This window comes from Sciurus carolinensis, chromosome 2 (assembly GCF_902686445.1).
Source record: "Sciurus carolinensis chromosome 2, mSciCar1.2, whole genome shotgun sequence".
Lineage (NCBI taxonomy): Eukaryota > Metazoa > Chordata > Mammalia > Rodentia > Sciuridae > Sciurus > Sciurus carolinensis.
In genome coordinates this window covers 80,018,466-80,040,168 of record NC_062214.1, presented here as the reverse complement: position 1 = coordinate 80,040,168, position 21,703 = coordinate 80,018,466, and the positions used below count along the sequence as shown (strand labels likewise).

The window sequence follows — 21,703 nt, the reverse complement described above, 5'->3', positions numbered from 1 at the left end:
GAGGTCACTCCAGCCACGTGGCACAGGGCGGGGTGAGGACCCCCAGGCTAGGGGTGCCAGGTGATGAGCCACCACAGGCCCCCCTCAGGGAGACCCACTGGAGCCAGATGTGCTACTGGCCTTTTCACATTGGTGGTGTGTGGCCACCCTGGGCTCCAGGAAACCTCCCAAGGCTCTGTCCCAAGGATGGGCTTGCGGGGCGGAGCACGCAAGCCTGAGGCACAATAGCAAAGGCCTGGGTGCTCTGCTCTGCCTGGACAGCCTCCTGGCTCCCTTTCCCGTGTGGGCCTGCACGTGCACATGCCGGGGCTTGTGAGCTGGCCTGGGCTGCCGTTCCCCAGTGTCCGGGTAGAGAAGCAGCTTCCACATTCACTGCCACTTCCTCCTTTTCCTGCCCATAATATTCTTGGTGGCTGCAGGGGCTGGCCACAGAGACCAGGGCCCCAAGCAAGGCACTTCCCTCCTTGGGACATGGTTTCTTCATTGGAAAAATAAGGGTTGGTGGGAGGCTGACCTCTCTCCTGGCCCCCACAGCCCACCCTCTAGGGCCCAGCCCCCTTTGAGAGTGTTATAGGTCAGGGGGCGTCTAGCCTTGTTTGAGAGACTGGAAGGAGTTGGATAGACTAGATGTGGCTCAAACCCTACTCTGTGACCCTGGCCATTCTCCACCTCAATTTCTTTCCCTGTGAAAATAGGCCTCATAGTTCCTACCACATAGAGCTGATCTGAGAAGCAATGAAATAGTGTAACCACAGGAAAAGAGCCAAGTCGGATCAGAGCTTACCCCAACGCAGGTACCGGGCTCAGTATCATGACTCCCACTTACAGATGAGGCAAATAGAACACAGAGAGGTTTCCTAACCTACCCAGGGACCTGCAGGGCAGTCAGGACTTGAACCCGGATTGCCCAGGTACTTAACCTCCATTACTTTACCTCTCTGCAAAACCCCAAGCTCAGGGCTGGTCTCCCATGCCCTGCCTCCTGCTTCCTGGCCTGCCACCCACTCACTCCACCAGGCAGAATCTTTTCTCAGCTGTGACCCTTGCAGGGAAAATGAACCACTGGACAACTTCCCCCACCCCAGGGTCCACTTAAAGGGAAGCAGAGCCTTTTTCAAAGCTCTCTGGTGTGGAATTCCAGAACATAAAGCATATTAGAGGACAGCTCAGCCTCCAACCTTGGAGGGGGAAGCCTGAGTTTTGGTCACACTTTTCACTTGCCAGGAATAAGGTGGGCAGCCTTGGTCAAGTCACTTGTCCACTGTGAGTCTTCCTGACTACGGAAGGGGCACAGAGAGAAGAGGAGATTCTCCAGCAGGGAACTGATACTTGTCCTCGAGCAAGTCTGGATTCAGCAGGGAGGCTGGCAGCAGCTGCTGCTGGAGCAGAGGGAAGCCGGAGGGCTGGGGTACGAGCGCTCAGCACATCCAAGAACTAGCCCTGAAATTTCACCTGGGAACGAGGTGGGGGCTGTGGAAGGTAGAAAGAGCCTCCCGCTAACTCTCCGTCCAGGACGGCTGTCTGACAGGGAGAAAGGAACCCCAAAAAGCAGCACACCTGTAACCCAGACGGGGGAGGCCGAGGCAGGAGGATTGAAAATCCCAGGCCAGCCTCAGTAACTTAGCGAGGACCTCAGTAACTTAGTGAGACCCTGTCTCTAAATAAAAAATTAAAAGGCCTGAAATGACAAGGGTGGTAACTCAGTGGTGGGGCACTTGCCCAGCACGGGTGAGGTGCTGGTTTTGATCCTCAGCACCACATAAAAATAAATCAATAAAGGTATTGTGTCCATCTACAAGTAAAAGTAAAAACATAAAGGGCTGAGATGTAGCTCAGGGGCATAGCACCCTTGGGTTCAATCCCCAGGGCTGAAAAGCAAGGGGGAGGGGCAGCTGCACGGAGTGACTATCGGGTGGGCATCGCGGGAGGTGGACAGGCTTGGCAAGAGCAGTGCTCCTGGTGGGGGCTGAGGGGAGAACCTACGGTGGGTCCAGGGGGAAAGAGGTGGCTCATGGCACCTGCCACATGGGGCAGCACCGGGGAGACAGTCCCCCGCCTGCACTGCTGCCCTACACTACTCCTGTCCATGGGCATCAGCACGGCTGGTCGCGCAGCATGGGGACAGCATGGCAAGTGAAGGAACAGCCCCTTTTCTCCTTCTGCATCGAAGGCTTCCCATGCCAACCTGGGAGACGGGAAGCTTCCAACTGAATGAGATTTCAGTATTAGGCTGTACTGGCCCGGAATATGCCTGAAAATGACTGGAAAAACCCAACATGTGCCCAAGGGGCGAGGGAGCCAGATCTGGAATGTGGACGAGAAATCAGGCTTCCTGCTTACACCAACCACGTCCAGATCCTACTTTGTAAAAGGCTAAAATTCTTGTTGAAAACTTGTCTAGTGTCTAACATACTCTTGGGCTCTTCGTTTATTAAAACCCTTTTTAAAAATTACCTTTTATAAATGTAACACCAAAAATACCCCCAAATAACCCAATCAATAAATGGGCAAATGAACTGAGCAGATGCTTCTCAAAATAAGTACAAATGGCCAAAGATGATGTGAAAAAATGTTCAACATCTTTAGCCATCAGGGAAACGCAAATCAAAACCACATTGAGATTCCATCTCACTCTGGTCAGTAAGACTATCAAGAGTACAAAATATAATAAATATTTGTGAGGATGTGGGGAACGGGGAACTCTGAGACACTGTTGGTTGAAATGTAAATCAGGGCAGCCATTATGGAAATCAATACTGGGGCGCCTCGAAAAACTAAACATAGAACTACCATACGATCCAGCTATAGGACTCCTGGGCATAAACTCAAAGGAATTAAAGACAGAATCCTATAAAGATACCTGTACACCCATGTTTATCCTGATACATCTCTTAAGAGCCAAGTTGTGGAATAAGCTGAGGTGCCAATGATTGAGTAAATAAGGAAAATGTGATATATGCATGCAATGGAATATTACTCAGTCATAAAGAAGAGGGAAATCCTGTCATCCTGTTTGCAGGAAATTGGGTGAACTGGAGATCATAACATTAAGCTAAATAAGCCAGATCCAGAAAGACAAGTATCACATGTTTTCTCTCATATGTTAAATCTAGAAAAAAAAAATGACATGAAAGTAGAAGGAAGACATTAAAGATGAAGGGAGTGGTGAAAGGAGGAGGGGTGAATGTGATCAAAGCGTATCACATGTGTGCCAGTATGCCACAAAAAAACATTATTCTGCATGTTAATGTGAGCACTAATTTAAAAGATGATATTTTTCTGATAGGAGCATTGACAGATCAGGGCAGCTAGACCTCCTCCTTCTCCCCTGGAGTCTGGAACCCGCAATTCTGCACACCCGCCAAGAAGCGGCATGGCTCTGGCTGCTTTGGCCTCTCCCGCTCATCCAGCAGGACCCCTGCAGCCAGCGCCTGCCACTGCCCCTTCACCGCAGACACCTCCCTGAAACCTTTCTCCTGCAGACTGAGAAACCAAACATGGGAACTGTTGGGGAGCCTGGGCCCAGCGCTGTTTGCTGGGGAGAAGGCGGCTCTAAGAAGGTGGAGGGCGTGACCATCTGGCTCTCTGCAGGACCTGGTGGCCAGCACCGGCACGTAGCCATGCTCAGAAGCACACCAAGCGAGGGGCTGCAGGAGCACCGAGGGAGGCCCTCAACAGGATGTGGCTTTGTGACTGCTGGTTCCCGAGGAGCCCCATGAGGGGACCGGAACGCTTGCCTGTAGATTCAGTGACTCATTTCCCAGTACCTTTAAATAAGCCAACCAGGCTCGTCCCCTCTACTTTTGACCACTGTCCTCTGAGGTAGGTATTGTTATTCCCATTGTATAGATAAGGAAACCGAGGCTGAGGGAAGAGATGTCAACGGCCAGGCTCTTTCCACTGCCCCAGTTACTGCCCTAGGATGTGCTCATCTCCATATTGGTTGGCAAATTAAGGAGGGCAGAGCACACTGGAGGGGCGAGTGCATGGCCACAGCAGGCCAGTTGCTGGCCGGGAGGACCTGGGAGGAGGGATGATTAGAAGAGGGTCCCAAGCCAAAGCCTGGCGAACTGCTGCCTTACCCACAGATCTCTGTGGAGCTGCCACAAGCAGCAGGAGCGCCCGTGGTTGGTGTCCCCAGAGGCCCAAGCCAGGACTCTTGGTTTCAGAGACCAGGAGGTCAACTCCAGATCAGTACAAGGACAGGCTTCCCAAGAGCCAAGTGGCCCCAGATTCAGAACACAGGTCAGGCTGTGTCACTACTGCCCGCCACTCATGGTTCATAAGCAGGCCAGGGATTCCTGGGAGAGGGTTCAAGTCTCAGGGGTTTGTGTCTAGGTGTCTCCAACCCCAGGATTGGAAGGGTCCCTGAATAAGCAGATGGGTGGGGTTGCTTTCCAGCTTTCCTGAGAAGGTCCAGTCCAGGTGTTAGAGAGAGGACAGGAAGGCAAAGGTGGACTTTTACATTCTAGAGAACACAGCACATTGATGTGGTTAGTAAGCTACTCTGGATCCAGCTGGGCCAACAGGAGCTTGAGGTTAGATGTGAGTTTCCAGAATGCTCCCGCCCTCCACCAAGTCTCAGCCTGATGGCTGCTGCAGGGCCTTGCAGGGCCCCACCCCTGAGCAGCCCGGTCGCCAGCAGGCCAGGGCCTGAGGTGTCTGGGCCCACACCAGGCTCCAGAGTGCCAGGGAGCCACAGGCCTGCAACTGGCCAGTCAGCCCAGTCTCCATGGGCCTCCCTCAGAGGCAGCCTGGGAGCCTTTGGGGAATCCCCCTGCAGGGCAGCAGGAGCCCCAAAGAGGACCTACTATGCACAAGTTCGACATCCCATCTGAGTCATACTGGGCACCGGGCAGCTGCTGTGGGTGGCAAGGATGAGGAAGTTGTGGAGGAGGTTCCCCTGACCCTGAGGGCACACCTGGCTGTGACCAAGCCTGGCTTGACAGCTTTGTCCTTTCATATCGGCTCTTTCCACTGTAAGGAAGGAAGGGCGTCCAGTCCCTCTGTGGAGCCGCACCTGCTCTGCCACCCGCACACCTGAGGCCCGGTCCCTCCCCTCTGCCTGCTTTATGAGACACAAACATGCAGAAAAGCTAGAGATGGGACGGGGCGGGGAGAGGACACGTAGCAGTGCGGGAGCCCAGAGAGGGACAGCCTCTTGGGTTAGGAGCAGGAGATGTGGCACCCCAGGCAGTGGGGAGTCCTGAGAGGAGAGGGGGTGGCATCTACAGAAGAAAAGGAGGTCAGGTAGAGCACGGGGCTGGACCTTCCCAGGTAGGGCAAGAGGGACCAGAGGCAGGTCAAAATTCGGGGGAAGGAAGCCAGCTGTGGGGCCTGGTGGGGTCAGCTGAGCACAAAGCCAGTGCTCTTGGTACAGGATCCCCTTGGTACAGAGCCCCATGGGGCCGGTCTCACTATCACTCCCCCATATTACGCAGGAGGAACGGAGGCTCCACAGCTTAGTGGCATGCCCTGCCCAGCTCCTCTAGTGCCCCTGCCAGGCTGACTTGGCAGTCCAGGACTCCTAGGGCCCATCAGACGGTGAGGAAGGAGGCAGATGCCAGAGGTGAGGGCAGGTGTGGAAGGGAGGCAGTGGGACCAGGGGTGGTAGGTACAGGGAAGGAGGGAACTGAACTGCCCCAGAGCCTGAGCCCCCTGGAAGGGACAATGACCCTGAGAGCAAATCAGGAAGGTCCCAGGCTGTTGTCACAGGAAGGACAGCCACCATCAGGCCTGCCTGTGACTGACCCAGGTAGGGCTCCTTGCTACATGGGCTCCAGCCTGGGAGTGACCACCCAGGGACAGGATTCAGGTACCAATGGTCCAGGCATTGTCCCTGTACACTCCCATGCACAGGTATCACCCCTCCCATGCCACCTACCCCTGCCAGAGCATCTCCCAAGGAGCACTGGCACAAGAGGGAGTTCAGGTAGTGGGGCGTGGGAAGAGCTCAGGCACTGGATTCTGGTTCTGATCAGTTCTACACGCACAGATTGAAGACCTTGGGCAAGTCACTTAACCTCCTGAGCACAGATCCCCTGCTCTGTAAAATGAGGGCAAACATACCTCCCCCTGCCAGGGCTCTGAGGACTAAGTGAGATAATAGACACAAGAGTCCAGCAAAGAACACCTGACAATGAGTTCCTGGAAAATGGTGGCCATGGAGATTACTACATATTAACAGAAAGTCGAAAAAAGGAATTAAAAATGAGAACTAGGATTGTATCCTAGCTGTGACACGTCTCTGGATTAATTGCTCCCAGTCTCTGGCCTCGGTTTTTCCATTTGTAAACTGGCATGAACACATGTCCTTCGTGCCCTCATGGGGCTGTTGTGGGGCACCTTGCTCTGTTGCTAAGAAATGCTGTGGGTGACCAGGCATGGTGGTGTCTGCCTGTAATCCCAGCCTCTCGGGAGGCTGAGGCAGGAGGATTGCAAGTTCAAAGCCAGCCTCAGTAATTTAGAAAGGCTCTAAGCAACTTAAGCAACTTAGCAAGACCCTATCTCAAAATAAAAACTAAAAAAGGATTGGAAATGTAGCTCAGTGGTTAAATGCCCCTGCGTTCAATCCCCAGTACCAAAAATAAAAAAAAATTTAAATGCTTTAAGTGTGACAACTGGCAACCTTCCCTGGACTTGGAGCATTCTCAAGAGACAGAGATGGGCCCTGGAGCTGCAGGAAGCCCCACCCCTACCATCATCTCCTTCCCTGAAGGTAGGGACAGATCTTCAAAGCTTCCAGAGAAAGTCCCTCAGACTTCTCTGCCAGTCTCAGTGGGTTCTGGGCCTCAGAATTGACCCTGGGCTCTTATTGAGATGCCCTCTGATCCTGGGGTTAGCTGGGCTCTCATACCTATGGGGACTGGGAGTTGTACACGAGGCTCCTTGCCATTTGCTAGACCATTAACATGCACATTTCTGAGCCTCAATCTTCTAACCACAGAAGTCAATTTATACTAGAGTGTTTACTGACAAGGACCCAAAGCTCAGAAAGTTGAGGGCCACCAGTGAACGTAGCAGGGCATTTATTGGGTTCTAAAGTCAAAGTGAGAAACAAAGATGGCGCCCTCCAAGGCAAGAGCTGTCTGTCAGAATGTGGGAAATTGCTTTGCCCTGGGCATGTTGCACAGAACCACACTGTGGGAAAGCTCACCTCTAAACAGAGCAAGATGCTGCCCCTTTGCCCCTTGGGAACTGTGCCATCTGAAGGAGCCCTATGCTCCCTGACCCACTCACTATTTAGCATTTCATTCTCAGTCTACACATGGGTAGGACAGACTTTGGACCTTTTCTCTAGGGTTAGGAGTTATCTGAGAACTTGGATATATTTCCAGCAGCCTCATGGTTACTCTTGCCCTAACCTAGTCTCAGTCCCTGGTCCTCCCCTGGCCCTGCCATCTGTCACACTTATTTCTTTGTTTCCAGGGTCAACTTCCATCCTATTCTGCCTCTAAATGAAAATCATTGCAGATACCACTAACACAGCAGCTACTCCCTGTGCTATACAGAGCCCCATGCCCTATGCTGAACATTTAGTATTCATGACAGCTCTGGGGACACGGGCCCACAGTTCCATGCTGATGCTCCTATCCACCTTTCCAGCCCTGCTGACCTGAACCACTCTCAGCTGACCTTCTGGGCCTTCCTACCACCCTTCGTCTAGTGTCCCTGTGCCTGGGAGCACAGGCTCAGAGCTGGTCCAAGACAAAGGACACATGTTCAGAAGGCACCAAGAAAGGAGTCTCTTTTTGCTTCAGAGGCTGTTGTTCTCAAAGTAAAGGACTAGAAGTGCTGATTTTCATAGTCTTCTCAAATCCAGATAGGACATCAATTTCTTGGGCCCACTATGATCAGTAACCTGGTCTGCCAGTCTTCCCTCCAGACCCTCCTGGAAGAAGAATGAGAGCTGGGGGCACCTCAGGGAAGTCATGAGCCTACTCAGGAAGCCAGAAGATAAGGTAACCACGGGAACGAGCCAACCACTCCAGGGGCCTCTCTAAGGTAGGGTGTCTCCCTAAGTGTGCCCAGGGTTGGGGAGTGAAGAGAATTTGTCAGAAAGTCCCAACAAAAGCATCTCTACTCAGGACCCCAAATAGCCAAAACAATCTTAAAAAAGAAAAATGTTTGAGGATTGTGTTAGTCAGTTTTGTGTTGCTGTGACAAAATACCTGAGAAAAACAATTTAAAGGAGAGAAGATTTATTTTGGCTCATGGTTTCAGAGATTTCAGTCCATGCTAAGCTGGCTCCATTGCTTTGGGCCTGTGGCAAGGCAGAACATCATGGCAGAAGGTCATGGCAAAGAAAAGCAGCTCACTTTATGGTAGCCAGGAAGGAGAAAGAAGAAGGGGCCAGGGACAAGATACAGCCCTCAAAGTCATGCCCCCAACCAGGACCCGCTTCCTCCAACTAAGTCCTACCCTACACAGTTTCCACCACCAGCCCCAAAATCTATTCAGCTATGATTAATTCATCAATGAGGTCAGAGGCCTCATAATCCAATCACTTCAAATCCCCACCCCTGAACATTGCTGCACTGAGGAATAAGCCTTTCACACTTGATCCTTTGGGGACATTCCAGATCCAAACTGTGACAACAACTCACACTTCTTGATTCCTAAGCTTAGTACAAAGCTACAGTGATCAAAGTAGTATGGTACTGGCATAAAGACAGACAGACCAAAGGAACAGAACAAAAAGTCAGACATAAACCCTCAAGCATTTGGTCAATTCATGTTTGACAAGGGTGACAAGACCATTGTCCAGTGAGCAAAGAACAGTCTTTTGACAAACAGTGCTGGGAATGTGGATATGCACATGCAAAAGAATAAAGTTGCAACCTTACCATATACCATATACAAAAAATGACTCAAAAGGAATCAATCACCTATATATAACATCTAAAACTACAAAACTCCAAAGTGAAAACAAAGAAATAGCTTCATAACATTGCATTTGACAATGATTTCTTGAATATGACATTAAAACACAGGCAACAAATAAAAATTAGATGAACTGGACTTCGATAAAATGAGACTTGTGTGCATGAAAAGACAACATCAAGAGAATGAAGACAATTCACAGAATGGAAGCAAATATTTGCAAATCACGTAGCTGATAATGGATGAGTATCCAAAGTATATAAAGAACTCCTACAATTCACAACAAAAGACAAAACGATTCTATTAAAAAGTAGACAAAGCCCTTGAATAGCCATTCTCAAGAAGTTAAACAAATGGCCAATAAACACATGAAAAGATGCTCAACATCATTAGTTGTTAGAGAAATGCAAATCAAAACCACAATCAGACATCACTTCATGCCTTTAGAATCGCTATGATTTTTTTAAAAAGAAAGAAATTAACAAGTGTTAGCAAAGATACGGAAAAAGTGGAACCCTTTCCAATTGCTGGTGGGAATGTAAAATGGAGCATGGAGCATTTACTCTAAAAAAGTTTGTCATTTACTCAAAAAGTTAAATGTGTGGGACTGGGTGTTGAGCTCAGTGGTAAAGTACTTGCCTAGCATGCATGAGGCTCTGGGTTCCATCCTGAATACTCCAAAAATAAATACGTCAATACATATAGAAATAAATAGTTAAGCATGTGATCACCACGTGAACCAGCAATTCCACTCCTAGATATATGCCCAAAACAACTGAAAGCAGGGATGGTACTGGCATATTCAGATACTTGTACACCAAAGTTCATAGCTGTATTCTTTACAATAGCCACAAAGAAGAAGGGCCCAGCCACCCATCAGTGGATGAATGCATAGACAAGGAAACTGATATATATATATAAATGGGGGAAATTCTGACATTTACTGCAGCATGGATGAGGCTTGCAGACACTACAGTAAGTCAAATAAGCCAGAGATCAAAGGACCAATATGATATGATTATACTTTTATGAGGTGCCTAGAAGTCAAATTCACAGAGACAGAAAGTAGAGATCAAATGTGGAATGTTATGTTTTGGATCTTAAATGTCCCCAAAGGTCATGCATTGAAAGCTTGGTGTCCAATCTGTAATGCCACCAGGGAGTAGTGGGATCTTTAGGAGGGGGGTGGGTCTTGTGGAACGAAGCTAGGTCACCAGGTGTGCCCTTGAAGGAGATTCTGAGCTGTGGCCCCTCCTCTCTCTCTTTGCTTCCCAGCTGCCATGAAGTGGGCTGCTTTTCTCTACTACCTGCTCCTTGCCACATGCCCAAAGTGGCAGAGCCAAGCAGCCACGAACTGAAAACTCTGAAACCAAAAGTCAAAATAAACCTTTCTTCCTTATAGGCTTATTTTCTTTGGTATTTTGTCACAGTGAAGGAAAGCTGACTAATATAGACTGTTTGGAGAATTTACTGTTGAGAATGATAGCAGTTCTGAAAATAGGGAATGTTTTTAACACCACTGAATTGTACACTTAAAAATGTTTAAAATACATTTACTGGGCTGTGTGCAGTGGCACATGCCTATAATCCCACTGGCTCAGGAGGCTGAGGCAGGAGGATCACAAGTTCAAAGCCAGCCTCAGCAACTTAGCAAGGCCCTAAGCAACTCAGAAAGACCCTGTCTCAAAATAAAATATTAAAAAGACTCAGTGATATGGTTAAGCACGCCAGTGGTTCAATACCCAGTACCAAAAAAATTTTTAAAAATAAAAAATAGGTATCTCCCCAAATACCAGAACCTCCACACTCTACTCACTCTCAGGTGAGTCAAATGAAGTCATGCAGATGGAAAAGCCCGACATATGCTCATGGTCAGCAACTACGATTAATCACCATAATCACCTACACCAGTGTCTGAGGCACTGGAGAACTTTGAAACATCCAGCTGCCCAGGCCCCAACCCAGAAAGTTGAATGTAATCGATCTGCAGCCGGGTCTGAGCACTGGGCTTTTTGAGAGCTACAGCCTAGGATACCTGGCTCCCTGCTCCCCTCTATCTCCACCTACTCTGTGCCTCTGTTCCCTTCTCCAGCCACACAGGCCTCCTTGTTGTCCCTCGAACATGTTAAGCATGCCTCAGCCCATCACCTCTTCTCTTCCTCTCCAGCAGTGGCTCAGTTTCCTGTTCCTGTGGCCACAACTGGGAAGCCTGCCCCATCTCCACACTGGCAGTGAGTCTCTGTTGCTACATCCTGTTGCCCAATACAGGGTGGCCTGTTAACACCAGTGGAAGGAGCTGTCACCTGCCTACTTTCTCTGTCACGCACTGCTCAGAGTGCCAGGACTGAGCTCACTGCTGTCTCAGTAACTCAAAAGTCTCTGACCCCGGGCTTGAGAAGGCAGGAGCTGGCCCCTTCCAGCCCCAAAGCCTATGTGTGATGCATCCCAGACCCCCAGCCCTTCTACCAGCCAGCTTCCTCTGGAAAGCAGGACTAAGAACATCAGCCTCATAATGATAACAATGTGCTATGTTCCAAAAAGCTGGAAAAAAGAATTTTAAAATTTCACTATAAAAAAATGACAGATGTTTGAGGAGATGAATATGTTTGGCCTGATTTGAACATCAATGTACATGTGAATTGAAACATTACATGGTACCCCATTAATATGTCCAAGTTTATGTTTTTGTGTTTCAGTTAAGAATAAATTTTATTAAAAAATGCCCTACAAAAAAAAAACAAAAACCAAAAAACCACCAACCTCCCAGGACTACTATTGGAGTTAAATGAGATGCCACAGATCATCTTGTTATTTGAAACCAAAGGAACTACTGTCTCAAGGTGGAATGGAATAGGTGATGGTGGACAGTGAAGGAGGCATTCTGGAAAGTTCCACAGCAAAGGCTCAACATGCAGGCACATATCCAATTATTAATCTGGGACCCTCGAGACTGGTTCCTGGTCCAACTCACTGTGGTGAGTAGGAGGTCCCTTAGCACAGCCCTGAGCCCCCTTGCCCTCAAAGCCCTTATCCTAGGTAAGCATACCTCTTATTGCCCCAACATCCCATAGATGAGGAAACTGAGGTTCAGAAAGCGAAATGACTCTCTCTGAAGTCACCCAGCAAGTGAGGCTGGTGGGGACAAGTGAAGCTTCAAAAAAGCTCATTTCCTTCAGAATCTGGGGGATGGGGAGCCACTTGGCTTCTGAGGGAGGGACCTTACGGAGTCGACAGAGGGGAGCCCCAGTGTGGGCGGCCCAGGGGAAGGGGTGGCACTGTCTCCAGCTCCATATGAGGCAGTTTCAGTTTCCACCCCAAGTTCCTGTCATCCTGTGGTTTGCAACGTCAGCCGGGCTTCAGGGAGGAAGGAAGACATCCTGGTCATAGCCTGTAGCCGCCAGACCCTTTTGCACGAGAGGAAATAACAGCCACCAGAGAGGTACAAAAAGGCAGAAGAAAGTGTCTCTGCCACCACTTAGGGCAGAGACCTTTCACAATCCACCTGGGGCTGCCCCTTCCTGCCAGTCGCTTTGCACAATGCCCTCTGTGCCCTCTGCGCCTCCCACAGCCCTGCCCCTGCCGGACTTTCCACCTGAAGTGCCGTTGGCTCTCCAGCTATCTCCCAAATTCTCACTCACCTTCTAAAGCCCAAGCAAGGCTCTCCTGTTTCATCCCAGGGGCTGCCCCAGCTCTGTGTAGAGGCCAAGAGCAACCAGGGAAAGTACCTGAGCTCCTGGGGCCTGGAACACCAAGTAAGTCACCAAAGATCTTATTTTCACCAGCAATAACACTGAAGGTGGAGCTGAGTTCTTGACCCAGAATGCTGCAGCCAGTCAACCCTGAAGGTGGCCACAGGCAGGCCCAGCAGAAGCAGAGTGATCATGACCACAAACCTCTGCCACCTTCCAGCACCTTCCAAGGGCTGCCTACATTCTGTGGAATGAGCACAGTAGAACCAAGTACTTGGTCCCAGGGGCCCACATACCACCAGGTGTACATGGAGCATGTGGAAGAGGCAATGCTACCAAACCATGAACTTGGCCTAAAAATACCATCTTGACCTTGAAAGCAGAAACTGCTTTGTTCTATTTTTAAACACTTTCTTTCTAATAACATATGTAATTCACATTTACTTGCAGAAAATTGGCGGCAGGAATTAGCCTCTTCCAAATCCATGGAAGCCAATGATAACATGCAGGAAGCCTCCCTATCATCCTACGTGAATCATAATTGAACAAAGAACCAACTAGTCGATCTCTATAATCATGGAGAAAAGAGTCAAGGACAGATCTAGCTTGGAGTTACTGCTCTACCCAGTACGTGTGACCTTGACCTGGCCCTTGACCTGCCATCCCCTGGCTCCTACCATGGAGACAGGAAGACACTGACAATCCATCCCTGTGGGCTGGGCTGGTGGAGTGGCTGTGGCAGGTCTGGTATATCGTAGACACTGGACAAATGGGCACCACCGCTGCTCGTCTGGGGATGACTTAAGTAGCTGGGACTCAGAGGATAACATCATGGAACTTAAAAAACAAGTCCTCTTTTCCATTTTCATTTAATTTCTTGAACAAGTAGTACATTTACATGACTCAAAAATCAAACAGTATAAAAATAAGTACCACATAAATTCTCACAGCCACCCAGCCCTTTCCCTCATCCATCTCTTCTCCCGTTCTCCCAGCAGCGAACCACTTTATTTAATTCCCTGTGTGGCCTTGAGAGATTCTGCTTGTGAATAGGAGCCTGCGCCCGTATCAGTGCTGATTCCTCCCACTTTTCTCAACAGGTTGCTTATGAGACCCACAATTTGGCTCTGAGGTTTTGGTTTGTTTGTTTTTCTTTACATATACCAACTCATTCCTCCTGAGCCATGGCAGGGGAGGCAGCCGGTAGCAGCAAAGGCAGGGTAGCTAGGGTCGCCTGCTCCCACCTCCCGCACCACCTACAAGCCCCTGTTGCTCCTTAGCCACTGGCTACAAAGAGCCTCTGGTCTCCTTGGCCTTTGAGGTCATGGGGACCAACCCTGCAGGACATTCTCCCTCAAAACCCTAGCAGGCTCTGGTTCCTGCCACAGGCCCCACCACTTCCAGGTCATTCTGATCCTTCCTTCCCAAATAAAAAGGCTCCTGCCCAGCCAGAGGACTATGAGAGGTCCCAAAGCAGCAGTTCATACCAAGAACTAGAGAACTGGCCCTGTTCCTTCACCCTGAAATGCCTCCTCTCCTAGGAATCTACCTAAGGAAGTAGTCCTCAAGCAAAACCCCTTTATATTAAAAAATCTACCCCTTTTATCACTGCCTAGAATAAAAAATAATAGGCAGCAACCTCAATGTTCAATAACAGGAAATCAGACACATAAATCATAGTATGTCTAACAAATCCAAAAGCTAGAGAATTTTGCAGCCATTAACAATGGTACTGTTGAAGATGAAGAACCTGCATTCACACCCACAAGTATTCATACTAAATACAGGAGTGTCACACAACAGTGTGAATATACTTTACACTCCTGAATTGTACCCTTAAACAAGGTTAAAATGGCAAATCTTATGGAGTCAATTGAACAGTTTAACCCTGCCGTGCCAGTTAAATTCCCAGAGGCAAATATGGGTTTTGATATCATAGACACTACCTATCAATCGGCTATTGGTTATTTGGATGTTATTGGTGGACATTCTGTCCAAACTTTGGCACTACCTATTTTACGATGCATGGCTCAGCCTGGCTTTACCATTCACTTGGATGCATGGGCTGCGAGTGATGATACTCAGTCTCTCTTTGGTTTCCATCATGCTTAGGTTGCCCGTTGCCACCCCAGCCTCAGCTTCACGTCCCCTCCGGTTTTGTTTTGTTTGAGATGGGGTCTCCCTATGCGGCCCAACCTGGCCTTGAACTCATGATCCTCCTGCCTCATCCTCCCAACTAGCTGGAATAACAGGTGTGCCACCACACAAGTCACCTCTCCATACCCACACTGCAAACACCAAGTCCTATTAGAGCAAATGTAAAGCACAAGCCCATGAGAGGAGCCCATTGCAACAGACAGGCTTCATATTGGACTGAATGATGAGGTGCAGCCGATTTGGAAATAATGCTTTCAATTCCTTTTCACTGTATTTATCAGGACAATTTCCTGTTGACTAATATGAAAGTTTAACTTTTAGGTTCAGTATACTTTAGAACAAACATTCAGGGGCATATTCTTCAACTGTGTACGTCTGAGAGACAATTTATTCAATTGATCCGTTATATGTTTTATGTATTTTATCATGATTTAAAATAAAAATTTAAATACTAGGAAAAAAAGGAGGGAAATACAAAATTACATATACAGTATACTTTTGCTTGTGTAAAATAATCTATGGAAACACACAAAAAATTATTAATAGATAGACACATATACTTACTTATATATTACCACCTGTCTCTGTGGTGCTACTCTGGGTAGATTTATTTTTACCTATTTTTCTTCATGTTCTCACCTTCCTGGGGGTTATATTTGTCTTGGTGTTGTTGGGTTTTTTTGTTTTGTTTTGTTTGTTTTTTGTTTTGGTATTAGGGATTAAACTCGGGGGCACTCAACCACTGAGCCACATCCCCAGCCCTAGTTTGTATTTTATTTAGAGACAGGGTCTCACTGAGTTACTAAGCACCTCGCTTTTGTTGAGGCTGGCTTTGAACTCACGATCCTCCTGCCTCAGCCTCTGGAGCCACTGGGATTACGGGCGTGCACCACCATGCCAGGCCTGGTTTTGTTTCTTTAAAAGGTATATACATAGCATTAACAGCCCAGGACAGAACTGGAGAGGCAAACATCAGCCTCTCCCGATGCCTTGAGGCTATGGTATATCTACCACGGTGTTCTGGGGTGGGGACAGGCAGCTGTAGAACAAACTGAAATGGGGCCCCTCAGTCCCCTTCTCTGTAGCTTCTGAAATGGGGAACTTCAGAGACCCAGGACTGGGAAGGGGAAGAAGTTCCAGCAGCTGGAGGGACTCACAGGGAAGGGGTGGGCCCAGCCCAGCCTCAGTCTCAATGTGCATCCCTGGTGAGTCACTCCCCACTCAGCAGGGGTGTCCTCCCTGCTCAGTGGGCTTGGGGACGCTCAGCTCCTCTCAGCATGGCACGGAGGTTTCCAGATGATGTTAGAGCACAGCCCCAAAGACAGAGATACGACCACATGCCAAAGGAAAAGGTTCAGACCTGCTCCCCGCTTACCTACCAGGTGATGCCCACCAAATGTAAGCGAGGGGTCATGGCAGTGTGTGATCCAGCCTCCTCCAGCCCTTGCTATCCCCAAAGGAACAGGATGTGGTTCTCAATAAAATCTGGTCCATATCTTTACCCTCTTAAAGCAACATCCAACCACGCCTTTACAAAGGCCACTGGCTGTCCAGGTTGCATAGAGAGGAACGGCTTAGAAACTTCTCAGAGCACATTTGGCTGGGCCCAGTGATTTGGTATCTCCAGCTCCAGCACTGAGCTGTGACATTCTTGAAGATAAGAAAGTCTCGTTCATTTGATTGGTTGTGAGGGTGAAGCTCCTTAGGGGTCCAGCTTAGGCCATGTAGCTGAGAACCTACTCAAAAAATATTTGTAGAATATAACTAGAATGAAAGAAAGGAGAAAATGGGGGGCATTCACTGTCTATTCATTTACTCGGTAAATATTTATTTAGCATGCACCCCACTCTCCAACGATATTGATGAGGATTGCTGAGAATGCAAACAGATGTTTACTGCAGTACAGTTCAGCTGCCCCCTGGGAGCAGGGCCACTGGCCAGCTGTGGGTGGGACGAGACCAGACCTAGCCTTCTTTGGGCTTTCTTGCCCTTTTGACTCAGTGCTAGGGCCACCCATATGAGATCTAAGGCCTTCTCAGCTGGGATGCCTGGTATTCTCAGCCTTGGTCTTGTCTCATTGACAGCCACAAACTTCCTGCAGAGCAGTGATGCTCTTCATCATGTACGTGAGTAGCAGAAATCAAATGATCCCTTCTCTCGCCCTGGGTTAGCCTGTCCCTGCCTCACTCCCACAGAAGCCTGCATCTGAATGCTCTGCCACAGCTGAAATCAGGTCATATAAAAAAAACATGTGGCCATACTACAGAAATGCAAATATAGGCCTAATGAGAGACAGAACTGGTCTATTTCCACACAATGATCTTACCACTTTTGAACCATCATTCCTGCTTTTTATCATTTTTCTGTCTCCTTTGCTACCAGGTACCAGTGATGTGTGAGGCTGCCCCTAACAGCTGAGATTCACCAATATTTATCCATCACCAAGTGTATATCAGGTTAGGACCTCTATTAATTTATTGTTCAAAGACCCCCATGACCAAGCTTGTTTAAACTGTGAGTGAAATTAGAGTTCATAGGCCCTGACTATAAGCCATGGCATCTCCTACTAGTAAACTATATGCACTTTAGTGAGAGCTTAGTGACATCATTTCTGACTCCTTAGAAACCACTTTTGCTTCTCTCCTTATCATGAGCTAATGCCAGAAACAGGGCTGGCTCTTGCCTGTGATCTGGTTAGAGGAAGTTGCCAGACAACTGAACTACTGTAGGATTAAAAGTGATCTGGGTCTGGGGTTGAGGCTCAGTAGTAGAACGTTTGCTACCATGTGTGAGGCACTGGGTTCAATCCTCAGCACCACATAAAAATAAATAAAGGTCCATCAACAACTTAAAAGTTTTAAAAAAGATATCAGGGGTTTCCTTCACGATTTCTTTTTTCTTCTTCCTCTTTCCTTTTGCAGAATTAGGGATTGAATCCAGAGGCCTCAAGCATACTAGGCAAGCATTCTGTCACTGAGTTACATCCCCAGTCATTTTCTATTTTGAGACAAGTTCTCACTAAGTTGTAGAGGCTGGTCTCAAACTTGAGCTCCTTCTGCCTCAGCTCAGCCTCCTGAGTGGCCAGGATCACAGGTCTGCACCATTGCACCTGGCTCTCCCTCCACTATTTAAAGACTAGTCATTTTCAGTATGCTGCCAGGCTGCAGGGTTTAATGGCAGCACCTTGGACTGGGGTGAGGGAAAGCTGGAAAGAGGGGCCAAGTGGGCTGGGCTCTGTCCCTCACTTGCCCCTGAAAGAAAATACACTTGTCTTTTCTGTAAGTTGAGCTTCAAAATACTGTCATATTCACACTCAGCTGAACTTCTTACCCCTGTGAAAGGTAAGAGACCGAAATTTTCCCGTATTTCCCCAATGTGGACCCTGAGACCCAAAGATCCTGTGATATGCCAAGGTGGACAGAGGGATAACAAAACACCCTGGAAGATCCAGGCACTGTATCTAGCCTTCTGGGGTTTGTTTGATCCCAGCTGTGTAGCATTAGGCAAGCCCTTAAGTCCCTGTGCCTCACTTTCCACAACTGAATAATAAGGATAACAATAGCCTCTACTGTATTGGTTGTCGCAGGGATCGAGTGGATATACACACAACTCTGAGGACAGCGTCTGGCATATCTTTAGTGCTAGTAAATGTTATTTGTTATTGTGCTGGGTGGGGCGAGTGCCAGGGAGAGGCACGAGAATCCACCTGGGAGCAGGTGATGCTGATAGTGACATAAGGCTTCTGCTCTGGCGTAGTGCGAAAGGTTCCCACTGGCCACTTCTTTCCCTTCCCTGCTCTGACCTTCCTTGGGGAAGCTGTCTCCTCATCCCAGACCCAGAGAGCAGCCATGGAGGAGGGGCAGCACCTGGAGACCATGACACCTGCAGCAACCCAGTGCAGGGAATGGGGCGGGATACCACTCAGGAAACCCCCACACCCTGCTCCTTGCCCATCCCTCTGCCCAGGCCCTGCCACATGGCTGCTCCTTGCCCCAACTTTCCCTAGGGAAGGTGGGCCCAGGGGCTCTGGGTGGGGACAGAGGTCCTTGGGATAAAATGATCAGGGTCTCTTGGCCTGCCTAGATTTCCACGTCCTACCCCTTTCTCAACTTTACTCTCCAAATCAGGGCAGCAATGTGATGACTCACACCCCCAGACCCCCTCCCGGGGTGGTGGCTGCCAGCCTAGACCACAAGCACCCTGGTGATCTGCATGGGTCAAGCCACCTGGGCCTCCATCAGCTCTGGGCTGGTCCTACACCCTCTTTTTTAAAAAAGGGGAAACTGAGGCCCAGCAAGCCACAGGGTGCCCTCCCTGGTCAAGGCGCTCTGCTCTCTGGGCAGGGGAAGCAGGACACTCACATGCTGGCCTCAGGCCCCAAGCAGAGCTGGCCTGGAAGGGAAGGAAGGCCTGGCTCATTAGCTCTCATCCTCCTGGCTACAGCCCCAGGAAAGAGCCCAGGGAGGGCCAGACTGGCTGGGCGGAGCGAAGGGCCAGGGAGTCCACTGTGAGGTTAGAGGCAATACCCTCGGGCAGCCACATTCACCAGTTCTAACCAGAGAGGTCTCAACTTGTTCCCACAAGCCACTGGGGACAGCCAGAGCTTGAGGGCCAGAGAAAGGACTGAAGGACAAGTGGAAAAACCAGGGGGAGCCAGAGTTCGAGCTGGACTTGCAGGCTACGTGGCCTGGGCCAAGCCACTTTACCTCCACCACTGGCCAGGTGCCCTTATTTCATGGGCGAAAGGATTTGATTTACGCCTGTGCTGAATTTAAGCAAGCAAGCAAGGAACTGTCTGGCCCGGCTGCCTCCTTCAAGACCCCTGAGATCTTCAGGGGATGAGGCATTGGGTGAGGGAAGGTATCCTGGCAAGGTGCTGGACGCTTTAGGGCATTAGATCACCTTCAGCTGGTACATTTCTTTGTATTTATCTTCATTATATAGATGGAGAAACAGAGGCTCACCCAGCCTGTAAATAACAAAGCTAAGACTGGGACCCGAGTTTGTCTGGTTTCCAAATCTCGGACCTCTTCTTTGCCCCTGTCAGTGTGGCCTCCTCAAGCCCCCATCCATGTCAGACTCTCCTGGGAAGCTCCTGCTGTGGGGTAAGGGCTCTCCCAGGGGACACTCAGCCCTGAGGGCCCGAGTTCCCTTGTCCACAGGGGTGACATTTGCAGCAAAATCAATATCCCAGCCCTAAAGACCCCATAACCTACCAACTCAGAAGGAATATCTGTAGCCCAGGTCATCTCCACAAAAATTAGGACCCAAACCACCCACTGTTTTCACAAGAAAACTTTCCTTTTGGAACCACTACCCCATCAACCGCCAGGGGACTTGCTGAGGCCCCTCACTCACCCAAAACGCATCTCGAAATTGTAGCTGGGGCATCATCCTCGGGCGTCTGCTGCTGTGAAGCCTGTGCTCCTGCCTCGGGCAGGGTTGAATGTGGGCCAGGAGCCAGGAGCACCGTCCCAGTCCCGGCAGAGCTGGCCCAGGCCCTCCCTCCCGGCCGGCGCCGTCTGCAGCACTCAGAAGGCAGCCACAAGCCAGAGACAACTGCAGAAGGGAGAAAAAGGGCTCAACCTGTTTTGTTTGGGGTTAGAATCGGCAGCAAAATGAGGAAGGAGCTGTGCCCAGTGATGGAAGGGAGGGCTGCGGTGTCCAGCTCGGCCCCTCGCCAGTCGCAGTAATGGAGGATACAGGCTAGGACCCAGGGCAGGCAGTGGGATGCCAGCCCTGGTGGGCGTCAGGGACGAGGGGGAGAGGCGGGCTGTGCACAGGCCAGGCAAGGAGGCAGCCTGAGGCCTGTGCAGGAAGGTTTGTGCAACCTCCCCCAGGGCAGGCACCAGGGCCCGAGCCCACAGGAAGTGGAGCCGCTCCGCTCCCTCTGCAGCCCCGCCTGCCACCTGCCATCCTGCTGCCTGCCTCTGCTTGCCCCTTCTCAGTCCTGGACCAATTTGTTCTCAGAGCCATCAACTTAGGGAGCCTGTGGCCCATCTTTGTGGGCAAAGGAGGGGTCCAGGAACACATGGGGCTATCACCCCCCAGCCCAGCCCCTCTCCAAGCCAGGTTCAAAGAGGCTAGATTCTCTGGGCTTTCCAGGACAACAACCATTCACCCAGGACTGGCTGCTCCATGTCCAAGAGCTCACAGTCTGGGGGAGATACAGCTGTGCTCTGGGGGACTGGAAGCACAGAGGTGAGTTGAGGGGGAAGCCTGTGGGGGACAGCCTGAGGCCTCATGGACACTGCCCCGCCTCACTGCAAATCCCCAGATTAGGTACTCTCCAAGGCAGGGAAGGCCCCTCTGAAGATGACATTTTCAGGCTCAATGAATGTGACTGGATAGAGAGAGATAGGACTATAAAGGCACAGAGATGGAAGTCTGGAAACCCAGGTTGGGGCCCAGTTCTTTTTTGGGGGGCCCTACCCCTCAATGATTGGGGGGTTCCAATTGCAGAAGGGAGAAAAAGGGCTCAACCTGTTTTTGCAATGCTCTGAGCCTCAGTCTCCCCCATCTGTTACCTCTAGTCTTTGGAAAAGAGACAGTGACAAGAACACTTCTGGAAACTCCAGTTTGGTGAGACAGGTGCTGGAGGCCCTGTTCTGAGGAGCCAGCCTGCCCACTCAGCAGAAGATGCTGGCAGGGAGTCCTGAGCCCCCGGTGGGCTGGTGAAAAGGATGAGTCAGGGACCGTCCGCAAATCACCACCCTCACCAGTGTCTGCCTTGCAATTGACTGGGGCGGTAAGGGAGATGAGAGCTGCTGCAGAAGAAATAGCTAAGCTCTCAAGTGCCAGTTACACATGCCAGGGTTTAGATGGGGCACACCCAGCCATCTAGAACAGTCACCCAAGAGAGTTGTAACATCAGGGAGAGTTACAGAGCCGTGGGACTGCCCTGGAAGGCCCTAACTTCCAGCATCCTTGGACTTGAGCTAATAAACCTCTTCAGCATTATGGCAACCAGTCCA

At 49.9% G+C, this 21,703-nt stretch overlaps 1 protein-coding gene across 2 annotated transcripts in view; it reads right to left on the bottom strand.

Annotated features, from left to right (window-relative positions):
• Pstpip1 (proline-serine-threonine phosphatase interacting protein 1) overlaps nt 1–20,572 on the bottom strand; it is a 39,845-nt gene extending 19,273 nt beyond the window's left edge. For both annotated transcript variants that reach the window (XM_047541977.1, XM_047541979.1), the window contains exon 1: nt 20,088–20,572. In XM_047541977.1, the coding sequence (XP_047397933.1) occupies nt 20,088–20,123 (36 nt within the window). In that variant the 5' untranslated portion in view covers nt 20,124–20,572. The remainder of the gene's footprint in view (nt 1–20,087) is intronic.
• Nucleotides 20,573–21,703: the final 1,131 nt, after the last annotated feature.